Source organism: Rissa tridactyla, chromosome 6 (genome assembly GCF_028500815.1).
Source record: "Rissa tridactyla isolate bRisTri1 chromosome 6, bRisTri1.patW.cur.20221130, whole genome shotgun sequence".
In the NCBI taxonomy this organism is placed as follows: Eukaryota; Metazoa; Chordata; class Aves; order Charadriiformes; family Laridae; genus Rissa; species Rissa tridactyla.
In genome coordinates this window covers 69122861-69141093 of record NC_071471.1, presented here as the reverse complement: position 1 = coordinate 69141093, position 18233 = coordinate 69122861, and the positions used below count along the sequence as shown (strand labels likewise).

The following is an 18233-nucleotide window of genomic DNA, read 5'->3' as shown; positions in this document are numbered from 1 at the left end:
GCCTGTCCGTGGGAGCTGTAGCTGAGGGGCGCGCTTTGGCTGGGCTTCGTCCCATCTAACCTGAGAGTAGGTGGATTGTTTTCTAACTCGTCTGAGACATCCGCATTTCAGGCTGTGACCTGCCCAACAGGACAATCTTAGCTCAAATCTTCAACCGGCGCAGATACTTCTGTCTCTCTCTCTCTTGCCTCTGGCCGTGGCCAGTGTTAAATGCTCAGTGAAAGCGTGTAAGAACAGGTATTAATCCCTTTTTCCCCTCCCCATCCCTTTCTAGCCTCTGGGAATTGAGGATAGCAACCATTGATAGATTTATTGTCCGTTAATTGTCTAATGTCTTTCAAATGCGTTCATACTTTTGGCCTCAGTGAGTTGCACGTTTTAATTACATTGCGTGAAGAGAGGAAACAAAGCGCTGTAGCTCCATTGACATCAAACAGGGCAAACCGTAACCCGTCAAGCTGGGAAATGTGTTACCGGTGTACTTGCAGCGTGTCTGCAATAGGTTAACAACATGCTGCTCTTTCATGTGGGAGTGGGAAAACCTGAATATGATTAAAAGTAACAAGGCTGGTATAAAATTTAGCCTGAAGAGTACTGGCAAAAGTTCGTTTTATCTTTATTTTAAAGAATTATGAAAAAAAAAAAAAAAAAGGGAAAGCACATTAAATATTAAGGCTTCTGACCTGAAAAAATAAGTCGTAAACTTAGATGTCCAGATGATGTGTGTGCGCGTGTAAAATCTATTCCATCTGTTTTATCTTATTCATAGGGGAGGAAAATCTTAGTTATATGACTGAGCATATGAAAGCAATTTAATTTTATAGCCGTTTTGATTACCGTCTTCCCTTACAATCCTTTAAGAGAAAGGGGAGGGATTTTATGAAATGTTTATTTAAAAGAAATAAAACAGAATTTCAGATATTTCCTACATCATGGGGGGAAAAAAAAAAAAGCGGATGAGGAAAAATCTTGCCTGTTTTATTTTTGGTGGGATTTATCTTTTTACCCCGTTTATTGTAAGGCTGTAGCAGGCAGCTCTGCCTACTGCTCTTCGCTTTTGTGGTACCCGCCAGTGTTACCTGTCCTCTCCCGCGTCCCACAGCCCGGGCACCCAACGGCTCCTCCTTTTATATACAGAAGGAATTCCACAGGAAAACAAGCAAGGAAAAGGTCTCCCCTCAATTTTTTCTGTTGCATATAAATATATTTGTTAGCTTGAGTCTGCTTCGGTTTGAAACAGTGGTTCGAGCCCCCTTGGCTTCAGTGGGAGTATATTGAAATCTAAGATAGCTATGCGTTTCCCCCCCGCCCCCATTCCGCTGTGCGTCATCTCTTATATCCGTGTTTCCTACTGAGGAGATTCCCAAAGATCCTCATTTTTACGAGGAGGATTGCTTTTGGCCCAGGAGCTTGAAAAGGTTTATGTTGATTTCTGCTTTGTGGTTAGAGCTGACACACATTTATGAACAACAGACAAATACCGTATAGACGTGATCATAAATAATTCACCGTTCTTTTCAACAAGAGGAAATTACATGCTACATTATTCAACAATATACAAAGACATGGCTTGTTGTGTAAAGAGAGTAATATTCTGCCAGTGAACCGACAGCAGTTTTGCAACTAAAATATAAAAAAGACATAAATGGTTTATTACCAACTCAAATCTCACCGCCTTTATTCTGCCTGCAATTCACATCCTTCTGCTTCCTATATTGAAATAATAAAAAAAAAAAAGTGAAGTATATCTGTGGTTATGACTACTGGAAATCTTGAATGGAAGAAGCAACAACAACAAACAAAGATGGTGCAGATGTCTTGATTTCGTGGGGTGAATGAGGAAAACAAGGGCTGCTTATGCTGGGGAAGGATCCTGGCCTTCTGGTGAGCATCCCTCATTGCATTGGTAAAAGGCTGGGGAATGAACTTTTATTAAAAACTTCTTGGTAAAAAGAAGGGAGAGGCAGCAGAGAATTATATCCTGATTTTTATGTCTTTACTGCAGTTGCATTCTTTTTGTTACATGAACATGACAGTGGAAAATCATGTAAAACAGTATGTCCACAACTAGTGGTTATTTAAAAAAAAAAAAAAGAAAATCAAAGTCTCTATTCTATTAGCTGAGCAATATGTCATATTGCCCTGTGGTAGGTCATCAAACTGATCATCTAATGAAGCAGCCTGTTATACTGCGTATGCATAAGTTGGCAGAGTTATGGTTGCTCGTGGAACTCTAAATTTTCCCTCATGACTGGTGTGATTAAGATCTCAGTTTTACTGTAGCCTAAGCATATTTCTTTTCTTTTCTTTTCTTTTTTTTTTTTTCCCCTACTTGTATGAGCTTCCTGATACAACATTTTCCTCAGCTGCCAAAGATGTAGTTAACATGGTTTTTCCTTGAGTTTATAATATTTGTAACGGAGTTTCATGAGAAGTGTCTGCACCTGGGAAGGGTTCAATAAATTCCAGGCCATTTTATTAACATACAAATGGACCTAAGGTGGGACAGAGAAGCTTATGTGGTTTTTCTAAGATCCTGCGCTCTGTATTCGTGATGTATCTCTGATGGCTCTTCTTAAAAATTTGAGAATTAATGTCAAATACACAAGCCTTGAACTGATTCTGTAAAACTACCTCAGATAAATCTGTTCAATCAGTATCACTGGGCAAGTTTCAGATCCCTTTTAGAAGAGAACTGGAAAATACATTAGGTTGTTTTTTTTTTTTTCCCCCTAAATAAACATTGCGTAATTACTAGTCCCTCCGAAAATAACCAGCAAGGAGGCGGAGAGCAGGGGTCCGGCAGAATATTGAGATACTCGCTGGGTGTCAAAGTGGAGGAGTTCAGGGTGGAAGGATTACAGGAAAACAAATGTGTAGCACATGATGAATTTAATTGAAGCGATGCTGTAGGCTACCTTCTGGTTACCAGATCCTTTTATAGCTACCACTGTAACTTGTAGTCTTTTCCTTGTGCATCTTTTTTTAGAGGTGTTTTTTTCACCTCCCTTTTCTAATCTTCTGCTGTGAGGGCCCTCATCTCGATCCTGTCGTTTTCTAGTCCTTTATTTTTATTTTTTTTTTTTTTTGAACTGTCTCTGTTTTCATGGTTTCCCCTGTTACCTCCGCGGATGATGTCCGAATCTCTCCTGACAGTACTCCTGTCTCCTCCTCCTTTGCTTCCTCTTTGAAAATCTTTGCTCAGGTGTCTTATTGCTGCCTGAAATGTTTATTAGCAAAGTGGAAACTTTTCACTTCGTGTCAGGACCTCCTTCCTCCTTCTCTCCAGCCATTGGGACCATCGGTGGTGTGTGGGCAACCATTGAGCTCTTCCCTGCTTTAAGTCTGGGATCCTGTCCATAGCTTCTCTTTCTCTTTTGGACGTTCATTTGGGGTGTGTGTGGATATTTTGTGTACAAGAAGCATAAACTTTCTGGGTTTAATATTACACATAAGAATCTGATTTAGTCTCCCTAGTCATTCAAACTTCTGTCAAAATCATCACAGCTCCATTTCTTTAGCGAAGTTTTTAAGACCAGTTTCTTTGAAGAGTCTTACACTGGTTTCTTTCCCTTTGATTAAAATATAGTTGGTAATGATTATGCTGCAATTTCTGTCTGCCTCATCTGATTTACTGAATAAACTCATTCAGGAAATGAACTTTTCTTTGTAGCTACTGTTGTTCAGTATTTATCTAAATAATTATTCTTGAGTCCTTGAGACGCAGTCTGCTTGCCCTGATGGCAGAAATCCTCCAATATGTGACAGAGTTCGGTGGCAGAAACATCAAGAGTAGAAATAGTTCTACAAAAGCACTTTTTCCTCATACAAAAATGCAGCTAGGAGAATGATGATTAATGCAGGATCTGACCCATTACCTGGTCACTTTTGTAGGAATGAACCAGGAGTTATTATCTAGAATTATAGCAATGTTTCTTAAGAATTAAAAATTGGTGTTGAAAAAGCTAGAGGCGAAATAGCCAAATTCTGGGACTCAGTAACGATTGTATTTCTATGATTCGTAGGAGTAATCAGAGGACCCTTTGTGTATCCACTGTAGCATCATGAGAAATTATATTGGTGTCTTGGACGATACCCAAAGGGGCGCTTCAGAGGTGTGTAAGTCTTGTGTTATTTCTCAGGAACTAAGGGACAAAGTCAGACACGAAAACTTCTGCTGAAGACAGCAAAGTGCAAAAGGATGAGTTACGTTCAATGTTTTTGGGTGGAACGGAGAGCGCTGTAGGATAGGGAAGAAAGAAAGATGTTTGGAAGCAATGAAGAGAAAAAGCATTTCTGAGCCTTAAAAAGAAAGATGGATTTTTGTAGAGAAGGAGCAACAACTGTGGGTCCAGAGGAGGGAGCCAGTGGCAAAAAATAATGAGAAAAAAAATTTGTACGTGGTTACTGAGGTGTATTTAAACTATATGAGAGTTATAATGGTGCTGATTTTTTTTTTAATGTTACTCTGATAGTACACTAATTTTTCTTAAGTGTGAATTGTCAAACATCTCTTCTATTTCATATTTTGATTAAGGTGACTTAGAAAATGTATTTTCATTTAAGTAGTAAAAGTGAATGTTGGACCTTTAGATACCTCATGAAGCAATGAGCTGGTTCTCTGGTCTAGTGAAGTTAATTATAACACAGATTAACTGAATATGAAAAATAATTTTAATTAATTAGCATTTCATCATCGTCTTCTGGGCAAAAGATGTCGTTCTGTTCAGGTAAAGCTGTCGTGCTCCTGAATTCTTCCAGCTCCTTCAGCCGCTGCTTTTATCCGCAATAAAGTGCTGTATTTTATGTGTGGAGTCCGTGGACCCTTCATTGGCCTCGCGCAGAAGGGCAGGTGCTTCTTCTGTTCTTCAGAGGCAATATTGAGTCTCTCAGTCACAATATGGTTAAAACTCTTTGTGTTGAACCTTCAGGGTAATTCCTCAGGTTAATACTGGGGTGGGTTGTCTACAGAAGGGCTGAAAAGTGGTCTGTGGCAGACCAGGTCCTGGGGGATGCTGAGAAAGGGAGGTGTTGGGGGGGAACTGGGCTGCTGCTTTCGTGGGTACCCACACTGGGATAGATAAAGAGCGTCACAGCACTGGAGCCTTAAGGTATCTTCATTCCCAGGGACCAAAGGGAACTTCAGTCTTTATCAAGTGCCAAAAGCCAAAATAGAAGTTGCCAGTCAGAACCATACGTTGCTACTGCCCCTTAGGTTTTCCCCATCTTTTTCTTTTCCTTTTCATCCTATGCCAGTTTATTTTTTTTGCTTCTGATTTTTCAAGATTGGTTTAAAATATTTTCTGCCTTCGGTTCCCCCATAAAAGTAATTCTGGAAAATAAAAAGATCTTCTAGTATATAGAAGAAGGTATGTTTTCTGAGAACTTTTGTATTTGATAATCTGGCTTCTCAAAATAGAGAGTTGATTTTGAACTTAAAATGTGGGTGATTCCGGTAAGGTATTTAATAAGCCATGAAAACAGAAATTCTGGAGGAACTATGCATAAATATGCTTTAATTAAGACCATCCTTAAGCTGATGACTTGTTTGTGACTTGTGTTCGGGATGCTGCCTGGAAAGCCAAGCGTGGACACGCTCAAACCAAGACCAAAGCTTGACATAAATACTCTAAACAGCTCTGGTGGCTCTTTGGCTGTAAGCAGCCGTGGTGTTGATGTGTTTAAAGGATGACGGCACATACCCAGTGCAACAGGGTGCTTCAGCTCCTGGTCTGTGGGGACGCGGAGACCTTCATGGGACACATGAGCGCTCAAGTCCCTACCTGTGGTGGCTGCCCTGTAGCAAGGGGGCATCTGCTCCTCCGGTTTCTGCACGACCTCTCCCATACCAGAGTGCACACCGTTAAGAGGATTTGCTGGATCCAGGATCTTACCTTGAAGTCGCAGTACTGGTTGTACGTTTCATTTAAGTAACACGTCTTGCCTTTTTCAGTGAGTGCTATGTTTTCAAAACGTGTCTGACTAGAAGTGCTGGAAGTATCTTGGTGGCATTGCGTTGCATCGCAGGTGGCTGGTCCAGAAACCGGAGATCCTGCCAGGAGCCTTTGCTAATGTCTATTATTTAATCCCGTCATTTGCTGAATGTTTTACTTGTGGCTTTTGGGATTTTTGTTTGGCTTTTTATGTCATATGCTTGAAAGGAGACTTACTATCTTATCCCTGCCTTGTCCTGGTCCTACCCCATTTCAGGACAGTTAATTTAAGGTCCCCATGCGCAGGTAGAGGAAGAATATTTAAACCTGTGTTACTGAACACTGTCCAAAAATTCTTACATGTTTAAAGAGCAGATTAAGATCTGTTAGACGGGTTAGCAAGCAGCTGAGGGAAGTTGTGTGGCGTTAGCTGTGGTAGCAACTCTTCGTCGATGTGAGGGGACGGGTGATTGAAAGGAAAGGGCAGCTCGCTGTGAACTTGAAGCCAAACGTTTCCTGGGTTTAATATCGTGAGTGCTGTAATTAATACAGAGGGCAAACGGAAGACATCTTTCAAACAGAGCTGCAAAATTACTTGTGGCAGGTTGTACTTGGCTATGGCTTTGGAATGAAGGTGAATGTGGATTTCACGTCTGCTGTTCTGTGTGTATCTATATATATGTCTTTGTTTCTTTAGGTTGTGCAATGCAAGTCTATGAAACCACCCCTGGGAAGATGAAGCTTCCAGTAGCAGCAGTCTGGTTTGGAACCCACTTGTGTTAAGCATACCTGGGAATTTCTACCCATATTTGCCTTTCCAGCGTAAATCAGTGGACAATGAGTTGTCTTTATTTTTTGCATATTCTCACGCTACGTAACGATTTTTATTCCTTCTCATTTTGTTCAATGGGAAAAACTTGAGCCAGCTGTCTAGCTGATTCTTACTTCCCCACATTCCTCTTACTGAGCCAAATTCTTGGAAACCGCATCCACAGTACATCTATTTTTGTGTGTTGGTGGTTGTCTTATTTTTTTCCTTTGTATGACATATGTCACTTTTTGAGTGCTTTTAACTATTCTGGTTTAAACCTGTCCTTTTGCATTGCTGAGTAGTCGTAGAATCACTCAAGGAATTAAACATTTTCAGACTTACAGAAGATGACTCATATGCTTCAGCAACATTTTTATGGCTGTGCTCGGCTCATTAATACAGGAGTTTAACAGTAGTAATATGAGGTATTGTATTAATTGTTGCATACATTTATTACCAAATGACTTGCACAGACAGTGTTTCAGATGCCGCGGACCTAATCATAATAACCAGAAGTGTCCTGTTTGCAAAGGAGAAAATAAGATCCCTTTGTGCGCCGATAGCAAGCAGATGAAGTTGCTGGCAGTTCTGGAAGTAAGGACTGATCCCAGTGAAAGCTGGAACGGATTTTTCTGCTTGAGGAAGGGGAAGCTATGCAGCTTAATATTTGGGTTGCTTATAATGACTCTAGTGATGGCATCCTACATACTGACTGGAGCCAAGCATGGCCTGTTGTTAATACCGTCTCCCTTCCATTACGGAGCTTTTACTAGCAATCCAAGCTTAATGGACAATGAAAGCCTTAGTGACATGAAAGACCATTACCAGCCTTCTAAAATGAATATTTCATACGTAAAGGATTATCCAAGCATTAAATTAATTATTGACACTATTACTTCAAAGATAGAGTTTGTAACAAGACAGCGCCCTGGTTTAGAAGAGCTGAGGAAACAAGAGCCACATGTAAGTATGAATTGAAATGTGTCTGAAACTGCTGTATACTTGCCTGTTTCAAGACTTTTGGGTCAATCTTTTACAGAGATTAAAAAAAAAAAGTGCAACTGATGTGCTCAGATGTTCATACAGTGATTTACACCATCTAGAGTCTCCTGATTTACCCCAGCCGAAAAGCTGATATTATAGATCACATCCTTCTGAGTCATGGGCAAAAGGGATGAGTTATAAAATGGTCTTGACACCTGAAGCAAAAAATCAGGCAGTCTTCTGATAGCTGTATGATCTCATTGAATTTTTATCTTATCTCATGCAAAATCGTTCTGACTTAGAATTGCCAGTCACCTTAAACGATGAATAAGAAAGGAGGCTTTCTAATAATGGATTCCCAGTGTGCCTTCCTGAAAATCCAGTCATTTCAAACCTTGTATTTCAGAGTTCAAAACTGGAAGGTGATTTGATTCGAGTATTACGTGTTTGGCTTTAAAAATTAATTCTTGGTGTTGCAGGGGAGTTGGGAGATTATTGAAGTCCTTTCTGGCCTTAAAATCAAAGGATTTCCAAATGTACTCCTCTACCAGTCCGACTCTGTACAGGATTTGGTTCCAGTGTCCATCAGAAGAAATAAGGTCAACTTTTTAGTTGAAAAGACAAGGATTGAAAGTGTCCACGTAGTGTTTCTGTTGTGTTCTCTTAATGTGTGAAGTTAGAAAATTATAACTGTCACTTTTTGCTGCCTTGACTGAAATTGTTGTTCTTTATGTTGCAGATGTTTTCAGTAATTCCTAATAAATTCCTTCCAAATAGCAAGAATCCTTGTTGGTATGAAGAGTACAGAGGAAACACAACCACAGATCCTTATGCAACAAACTCCTATGCACTGTATTCAAAGCGCTTTCGAACCATATTTGATTACCTCAGGAAGGTATTTTGGAACCACTTATACCATTATAAGGACAAACACTACCGCCTGCGCTGTCTCCCCCGTTTCTACATCATTGGCCAGCCCAAGTGTGGGACGACGGACCTGTATGACCGGCTCAGGCTGCACCCCGACGTTCGGTTCTCAGCAATCAAAGAGCCACATTGGTGGACAAGAAAACGGTTTGGTGAGTAAACACGTCCTCTGGTATTCAGGCGACTTGTCTCTATTAAACTCTGACATTTCTTTTATATGTATTTGGGTTGATATTTATGGATTTGCTCCATATTGGCTTACCTAATAATTTTTAAAAATCCGATGGTGGATGCCCAATAGGTTCTGGCCTGCTTTTGTTTAATGGTGGTTTGGGCTAAACTTTTCGAGATGACGCACATTTCATTTGGTTTATTTGCAATGGTTTGGAAAATCTAGGAAAAAAATAAAAACACCAGATAAAACCAACCTTGTGAATTTGTAAAAGCAGGAGGAGAAACCGTTAGGAAGTGATGGGAGATTCAAAGAATAGCAGTGACGGTTTTGTGCTGCAAAATTCTGTAAAGCCTTTCTTACATGAATAAATGATGGGTCAGTATTTGAAATGTAGGTGGCTTCAGTCCTTATGATTCGATAAATACAACTGTGCTTTGTGGTAGAAGCTTTGTTAGTGTTGCAGCTCTGGTCAAGCAGTAGAGATGCACAGTAGAGATGCTCTGCATGAGAAAGCTCTCTCGCACCGAAGAACCTGCACATATTTTTGATGCTCTTTTCCTGGGTGACATCAATATTTCATGAAGTGACCCTTTGTGGCTGAAGGCAGACTTGAATAGCTGAGGTTATGGCCTGCTGGAGCAAGACGCATCCATCCCTCGTGATTGCACCTTCAAAGGGTGTCTGAGGGCGCTGGGACTGAGCGCATCGTTTTATCTATCTGAAGTGTTTTTGTCCTCCTGCTTCTCTCTTCCCTGCGTGCCAAGGAAGGTCAATCTTGTGGTTAGAGTCTGGAAGAGATGCAGAAAACCCAGTTTCAATTCCTGACTCTGCTGTGTGCTCAGTGCTTTCCTCTGAATGCTGATGCGTATAATGCTTGCCATATTCCACCCAGGCTCTGGATTTTCCCACTCTTGGATCTAGCTGTTAAGTGCCTGTATGCCCGCACTTGGTGTGACTTTGGTAGCAAAGATCACAGGCTTTTCAGTGATATTACTATTTCCAAGAGGAAGATACTGGTTATTTTACGGTGACATTATCTTCACTTCTGTTTCCAATTTGCTGTTGCTTTACTGCAGACACTGCCTTTGGAACAAGGTAAAACCCAGCACTGTGGGGTAGATCATTTGATGAGGACTTTGCATCACTACTCACCTTTGGTGCTTTTTTAACCTTCTTGAAATGGGAAGCTGTCTCTTCTAATGAACTGCCATGGCTAACAGCAAGGGAGGACACTTTTTGAGGGACCGGGACACCTGCAGTGCTGCTTCTGTTCTTTATTTCAGGGTCGTACCTTCAATTCTTTATTTCTCCTGCATGTGGTGTTGCCATTTTCATCTCCCTTCCCCGTACCCTGGAGCCCAGAAGAACCTCCGAGCTCCTGCAGAAGGGGGCTTTGATCCTCACTCCTCACTGAGGAGGGCTCAGCCACAGAGCTGGGATTTCATATTTCTCATACAGAAATAATTTTGCCATGTTCTTAGTGTTTGTATTTTCTTCCTTTGCAAATGCCGTGAGAAAGTGGATAAAATCCTTTTTTAGACATTTTCTAAATGTTTGTTATAAGCTAAGAGTTAAAGCAATACGATGAAAATACAGTTTTCCTTTTGAGATAATTTGGTCCAGTTTAGGAGACGCTCCTTGGAGGAACTGGTGTCAGTGGAGGAGCAGGGTTACAAAGTTAGTTACAAAGGCAAACAAGAGAAGCATCGTGGTGCCCCCTGAAGTCCCACGAGAAGGCACTCGTTCATCACAGTCAGCGGCTGACTGAAGGCAAATGATACGGAATTGCCTCCTGACCCGAAGGTGAACAGTCAGATCAGTGAAGAAAGGGAATTTTAGACTTGGATGCCTTCCACGCGAATGCTGTGCGGCATGTCCCTGGGTGTGTAGATGCAGGGGCTGTCAGCAAACTATCTCTGGAAAATCACGTCTTCCGTAAGAGTGCTGGCAGGAAAGACTAAACCAATCTGATAGGTTAGGTTAAAATCCTTTATACTAAATGGTTCTCTACATCTACATTAGCCTCAACATAAACGTTTGGAATTAATGTTGGAGGAAGTAGTGCATCCAACCCCACTAAAGCAAGACTGGACTAACTAAAGCTCAGAACTGGACCTACCAAACAGGCAGAAGAGTGTAAGAAATCAGGCTGGAGTGTGTATAATTTGAGAACGAGGGCGGGTTCCTATCTCTGTGCTGGCATTCACAAACTCTTCACTTGCACGATCTTGTGGTCAGCCACTGGGGACCAAGTGCAGATCCTTGAAGAGAACTTTCTTTGCATAATTCAATTTTTTTGAAGTTATTTTGTAAAGCTGAAGAATGAGGAAAGATTGCAGAGCCTGGGATGTCATGGGAGGGAGATCTGTTGAGGTGACTTTCCCGTCCTCGTCTCGGGCTGTCTGTCATTGAGAATGGAAGGTTAAGTTTTGCTCCTGGTGGCTCAGTCCTTTCTCTCTGCCCAAACAGTATATTAGCTAATGGTTAGTATTTAAAACATAGGGGAAAAAAGAGAATATGACAAGTGAAAATGAGACAGCCCCCTTTATAAGCCAACTAGTGGGTATGACTCCGATGCTCCTGGCTATTGACTTGGTTTAGCTTGTAACATTCATCTGGAGAAGAAAGTCTCTTTGTTCTGTGGCATTCTCTGATTCAGTGGATTTTTATGAGACTGACTAATTTCAGCTGAAGCTAAACAGCCCTCCTGGGGAAGCCCCATTTCACAAATCACCACTTTCCTGTTCTGCTGGGATGGTTGGTGCGCTACAGGACTTTGTCCCAGCTTGACTGTCTCTCTTTCCTGACTCTTAGCCGCAATTTCTGTTCCCATGAGCGGGGTGGCAACAAACCAAGGCAGTCTGTAGCACCATGCATCTACCTTTTTTTTTCCCCCCTCAAAACAAGTCAAAATACACTGCTGAGCTTTCTTCTACCCTCATTAAATCCCACTTTCCTAAAGGGGAAAATCAGAGGGAATGGACAAAAGAACTCCCTTGCTGAGCTTTCCTCTCACATAATTGGTAATTGTTGGCCTTGTGAGAACAGAAAAGGGAGAGTTGAGAAGTCCTGCTCTATACTCTTAGCTTTGCTCCTACTCCGTTGACTTTCCATTACTGTCCTTGACCTCTGCTTGCTTGAGAAACTCTCGTGTGGTACCGTAAGAAGCAAGGGTGCAAAGGCAGGCTTGGGGAACATGTACAGAAAGTGGAGAAGTGAGCCTAGAGTTGGAAAGAAGAGTGGGAAAAGGAGTATAAAAATCACAGGTGTGCCTCAAGATGCTGAGAAATGCAGGGAGAAGGTTGTACTGAACACACCCTGGGGTGGAGGGAAAGAGAAGAGAAAAATAAGACGTCGTCGGAGAGCTTTGTTTTCATACTTGTGAATGACAAAAATATGAATGGTTTCCCAGTTTTCTGATTTTGATAAGTGCATGTTGATTTGCATATTTGGCATCAAAGCCTGTTCTCAATCTCCATACAGTAAATCTAGTGGGAGTCCAATATTACTTCAGTTTATACTGGTGCAATGAAAGCAGAATCTGGTCTTTTACATTCATTCCAAAAGCTAAATTTGGAAGGAAATAAATGCAAGCTATTCATGCAGGAACTGTAAACCAGAACGCTTTAGATATTCCCTATCACTGGGAATTTATGGCTTAATCCTATAGTATCTCGAATCTCAGCTACTTCATTATTGGCACTTTTATCTGAGTGTTACGCTTCATCGGTCTAATTTTGTGCTGACGTTAGGTGGTTCAGTGCCAGCGATGTCAGTGAAGCCATCTTTATTTACACCAGTGGTTGATCTTGCCCTGTATTCTATTTCTTTTTTTTTTTTTTTTTAATAAAAAAACCCTCTTTTCACTGTTTTTAGGAATCATTCGTCTGAGGGATGGATTTCATGATCGCTACCCGGTGGAAGATTACCTCGATTTGTTTGACTTAGCAGCACATCAGATCCAGGGTGTGCTGCAGAGCGAAGCGGCAAAAGAGCGCGGCAAGATGAACAGCATCATAATTGGTAGGGCAAATACAGCCTCTGGAATATGTCTCTGGAGCTCCAGGTTGGGCTTGTAGCTGAGGCACGAGAGGGGCGTTTTCCCAGGTGTGGGTGGTCCACAACACAGGGCCCCTGATGTCGGTTTTCTCCGCTCTGCGTGGGCAGTGCAGAAGTTCTTGCCTTTTCCGGGAGGGTGGTTACTTGCTTTGTTAAAAAGCTGTGATTACCTTTAGAAAATGCCTGAGCAAGCAAGAAATGTCTGATGAACATCAGCATTTAATTACATCCTCTTAAAAAAAAAAAAAAAAAAAAAAAAAAAAGAGGGAGAATGACCTTGGTGACTGCTCCAAACATTATTTTCATTTTGTTGTCATTACAAGGGGTTTGCCAGTCGCCAGGGGATCGTAGCTTCAGGTTCAACTGCTGTAGCGATGTGTCTGGGGTAACACACTGATTGTGGTATCGCAACCCTCAGTGGGTGCTGTAGAAATCCTGTAGCTGACTGGAGACAGTTTCCATGATACCAACCAGCTCCAAGCACCTCTTCTCAAGCGCCAATATAAGATATACGTAGGAAGAAGGCCCACCGTTTTTTGTGTCATCATCCCTAGTTAGCCTACGGTGGACTGAAATAAATATGATTAAACTCCTGAGCTGGTTCATTAACAGCAAAGATAATGCAAGCTTCAAGAGCAGGAATACACAGAGTGAAGTTGAAGCAATCTTGCATGGTATTTTTTTCCAGGCATGGGCCCTAGAGGCACAGTACAGGATACTATTGGAAGACAGCCTTACAGTTTCAATTGATATTAAATTACCTGATTAGCGTTCGAAATGGTTTAGAAATGCTGTTGTATTGTACCTTATGGAAGTCTGTGGTTAGGACTGGGCTGTAGGGGAGGGATCCCTGGATTGCTTTCCAGGACACACAGTGGTCAATAACACCGTGCCCACCCATTGGGATCCATGGTGCCATCGGTTTACAGTGCCCCTAAGGAACATCATCAGAAATCTCTAAATTCTGCTCTTTCTGTCTGCTAAAACCACAAAACTGAGGGGAAGAGAGTTTTACTAGGCTTACTCCGTCACCTCAAAATTTCCCTGGGAAACCAGACACATTCCATGAAAATACTAGTTGTGCAAGAGACAGCCCCCTGTTGGAAAGAGACTTTTCAAGTAGGCCTGAAGATTTTATTCTACAGAAAATAGAGACAAGATTTTTGCTGCCTGCCCTCAGAGGGAATACCCTCAGAAGAATTTTTTTGGGTCTCATTCTAACCAAAAAAGTTCAAACTATTGTTCACTGGAGGAAATGGTGACGACGTCTTACCTTGTTTAAACCAGAGACTTGGCTGTAGTCACATTTGGTCGATACTTCCTCGGCCTCTATTTAGGTCTACCATTCCCTTTATTAAATATTCAACATTGAGTAAAATTTGCAAGATGGGGTCTCAAGAAATGTTGCCATCAAGGACATCTGCAGATTTTCCTCCTACTTACAATAATATCTCCTGTCCTTTCATGGGTGAAGTGCTTATACTAATTAAATTCACTAATCTAATTGGCAACGTACATCTTTGATTACTTACCTCCTGTTGCAGCTTTTTCTAGAGTTCACTTTGTGTTTCTTTTTCCTGTAGTCTCATTTCTTGTTTCATTAAGGTTCTGTTCGCTTTTCTTATTAAATTTACAGGAAAAGTCCTGAATTATTATACTCATCGAGTCAGTCTTTTATGACCTTGGTGAAAAAACAAAACAAAGCTAGCTAGTCTAAAATGAATCTGTGCGAATATCAGGTTTGCTTGGAATCCTCCATTTTCTTTTTTTCAGTTGACTAGAAAGAAAAACCGAGTTAAAACCATAAACATTTCAATAGTTCATCACGTTACGTTATTTTGAAAAGTTAAGCTTCTCCGGACATTATACTTCGTGGGTAATAATTGCATTTTCCCCCAAAAAAATTCCAACATCTGCTTCGAGATGAACCGAAGAGGACAACACTGATCTAGCCTGAGGCACTCTGAGCGGGACTTTTTTTATTTGTGATCGTTAATAGGATAAATTCAGAGGAATGTCTTGTGAAAACACAGTAAGAGTTTAACCCATTAATGACTGAATAAAGAGGTTATACATCTATTCTTTAGGCAATTTAGTAATACATACTTTCATAAGAAAATTAATATGTTTTTGGTTGCACTGCAGTAATTTGACATAATTACTATAGCAGTGATTACTTTATCTCATGTTTAGTGTAGATCATTCTCTTTGCAGATATTAAAATCTGCATTATAAACCAGAAAGGAACCCTGTCAAATTGTCAGGAGCATTTTTGGCTCCTTCAGGAAATTAAAACTATAAGCAGAGACCAGAATGATCTATTATCTTTTTTTTTAATATCCCCTCCCCCTTCATTCTTGACAGGCATCTTATTTTGGGAAGATTTTTCCTTCTTGACCCCAGGCTCCCCTGGGCTGACGGCATTAGAGCATCACCTTGAGTCCCTGTTGATGCTTTAGCACGGTTCAGTTGTGTGCCTGTGATCTTCCCTTGCTCGTGCGCTGCCTGCAGATTTTTGGTGGTGGCAGTTGATCCAGCCGACGCAATGTCTGTGGAGAGGTCTGGTCTCTGGTGTGAAGCGAATCTGCCCATTTGCGTGTAAACGCATTGATTTTATTTAGGTCAGATAGCACACGTGTCAGCAGATGTTCTTATGCTCAGGTTTGGTCGCTCTATATGAGCTCATTGGAATAAATCCAGTAGAGTGTCAAACATGATGAGAGGTCTACTGAGCAGAGAAGTACAAAGGAAGATCAGAAAAGCTGTTCTAGAGAGGAATAGATGGCTGGATGAGGTCATGGGCTTCACTCTTTGGCATGATTTAGGCAAACATTTTTGAGGGAGCGGTTTGAGTTTAGCCATTCCCGTCACGGAGACGCAGCAGTGACTTTCCAAGGTCGCTCTCGTCCCGGGAGGGCGCTAGTCTGTAAATCCGTGTCTGCGAGCGCTCGGACCCGTTTGCATTATACTGTCTTCTGAAATAGCTGCATGATGGTTTCGTGGTACGGCTATCTTAGCTCTCGGCCTGTATTTAGTCTTTTGTGCTTCTGCTACACTCAGCATGGGAGCTGGGCTACTTGAGTTTTAATTGACAAGCCAAAGCCCGCCGATGATTAGGCAGTGCTTTGGCTAATTAATTTAGAATGGAAAAGCAGGGTTGTTGTGGTCACCCGGCTTTAGCCAATGGACCTGATCTCCTCCTTTTGAAAAGAGGCAAAATGAACATGGCAGAAGATTAATGTGTTTTCTAACAGCTCCCAGACTTTATTGATGAATCACATTGTGTTCAGCTGAAGTTTGGAGCCGGTACCTTTTTCGTGTTGTGTTTTGGCCATCTTTTAAAATCTTTATTGGACTTTCCCAGGACAGAGAGAGGGGGAAAAAAAAAAAAAAGGGAAATCACGTGCAAGTCTATAAGCCTACAACATTATTATTTTGTCATCTCATTCCTTTTGATTCAAAAAACCTCATTACCAAGAATTCGCTCTCATTAGGCTGTCAAAGAGTGGAAGTGGAAGTTTCCAAAAAAGCTCCTGTATATGTTTTATTAAACAGTAGCGTGCCAGATAAATGCCCGTATGACTTAAAAAGACAGGGAAGATCACGCAATTCAAAACATCGTATCAGATCATTTATTTAGCAGCTGAAGCATCGTGTACCTTGTTCTGGCAGAGACGTTACTGACTGTGTTTCTCCCTGTAGCATTACTTTCAGAGTAAGCTTCTTCAGAAACTAAGGACAGCAGAATCTGGCGTTTAATTAAAAGCATTTATTCTATAGACCTTTTGTCTGATCGTTAGTAAATAGTTATATGTGACTTAATCCCCATTAATAATTGTAGTTCTGTAAAAAAAAAGCTCTGATAACGGATAATTCTCAAAAAGGGATATTTCAAACTGCATTGACACAGTTCAGCTGCTTAGTGCATTTTTTTTCCCCAATATTTCCCAAGTGCTCACTGACTCCTGTTTACTTTCTAAACACTATTGATCGGCTGGAGTGGTGGTTTCTGCTTTTTACTCCCTTTAGTTTGTGTTGTCAAATCGTATAATTTGTTAGCAGCCTACTTCTCTGAGATCAGGAGCATTAAACCCAACCCTTGGGGTGCTACAGAGAGCACGGCGCGTCTTCGGCAGCCCCGAGCTCCTGCCTCCTCGCTGCAGGGTGGACCAAAACCCAGATCAAATATATTTACATGTGTTAACCACTAACAGGAAGCAGTGGGGTTAGTGGAAAGTGATATTTCAGGTGGAATTACATAAAACCTGCCTATATCAGTACGTTTGCAAAGGTGCAAGGCGGTGTGACTGCTCTGGCTCTGGGGAGCGTTGGCCAGACCAACTTGCAAGAGACCAGCAAGGTATGTTGAAATTAGTAATGTGAATTTTAAGCAGTCTACACCAGTTCAAAATTCAGCCAGTTTCTCCTCTGATACAAAGAATGAAATGGGCTACTAGCAGAGATGCTCTTTAATTTCCAGGGGAGGCCAGTGCCTCGACGATGTGGGACAACAACGCTTGGATTTTCTTTTACGACAACAGTACTGAAGGAGAACCTCCCGTCTTAATCCAGGACTTCATCCATGCCTTCCAACCCAATGCCAAACTTATCATCATGCTGAGAGACCCGGTTGAAAGGTGAGCAAGGATCACATTGCTAAAATACGCAAGAATAAATTTCTCACTATAATAGTTTTATTCACTCTTGCTCTCTTGGATGCAAATAAATGTTCACGTTGTGTTTGACAGAGTTACTTTGTTTAGGATGAGAGCTGCCAAGGGGGTTTTGTGCTGTGTATTTTGGCAGATGGAATTGTGGTAGGGTTTTAAAGAGAGGCGCGTGAGTGTAAATGCCACAGTGAGTGCCGTGCATGGACAGCTGAGCTACTCTGAAAAAAACAATTTATACATTGCCCAATTCAATATAACTCCATTACCCGAGCTAATATGCCCTGGTTCTCAGCAGGGACCACTAGACTGAGCGTGGCACTGCATTGACATGTCTCGACACAAGTGGTCCTGTGCAATGCTTCAATTCATGTTAAATAATAAGGTTTCTGTCTTCAAGGGGCATACTGTTCAAAATAATGAAAAGATAGCAAACAGCTCCAGAGTCAGCAAATGATACAAACTTTTTTTAATCTTAAAAGCACTCACGTAAAGCTTCCCTAGGCAATCTTAGCTTGCACAGCTAACAGCTGCTTAGGAGTTCATCCTTGGTCTTCCTGACTTTGTCTGCAGTGGAAGGGCTCTACTTTTGCAGAGGTGTGGGCTGTCCTTGAGTGGTTCTCCGTTGTGTTAGCCACGAATGTCCTTCCTTCCGCTGGCATTTCACTGTTTATCTC

General features: G+C 41.5%; 1 protein-coding gene across 3 annotated transcripts in view; it reads left to right on the top strand.

The window, feature by feature from the left end:
- CHST15 (carbohydrate sulfotransferase 15) overlaps positions 1 to 18233 on the top strand; it is a 55569-nt gene that overhangs the window by 24158 nt on the left and 13178 nt on the right. For 2 of the 3 annotated variants that reach the window (XM_054206515.1, XM_054206516.1), the window contains exons 2-5: positions 6631 to 7707; positions 8468 to 8807; positions 12707 to 12853; positions 17370 to 17526. In XM_054206515.1, coding sequence (XP_054062490.1) covers positions 7120 to 7707; positions 8468 to 8807; positions 12707 to 12853; positions 17370 to 17526 — 1232 coding nt within the window. In that variant the 5' untranslated portion in view covers positions 6631 to 7119. Of the gene's footprint in view, positions 1 to 3685; positions 4120 to 6630; positions 7708 to 8467; positions 8808 to 12706; positions 12854 to 17369; positions 17527 to 18233 lie in introns of those variants that run through there. The other variant, XM_054206518.1, reaches the window with a different exon arrangement.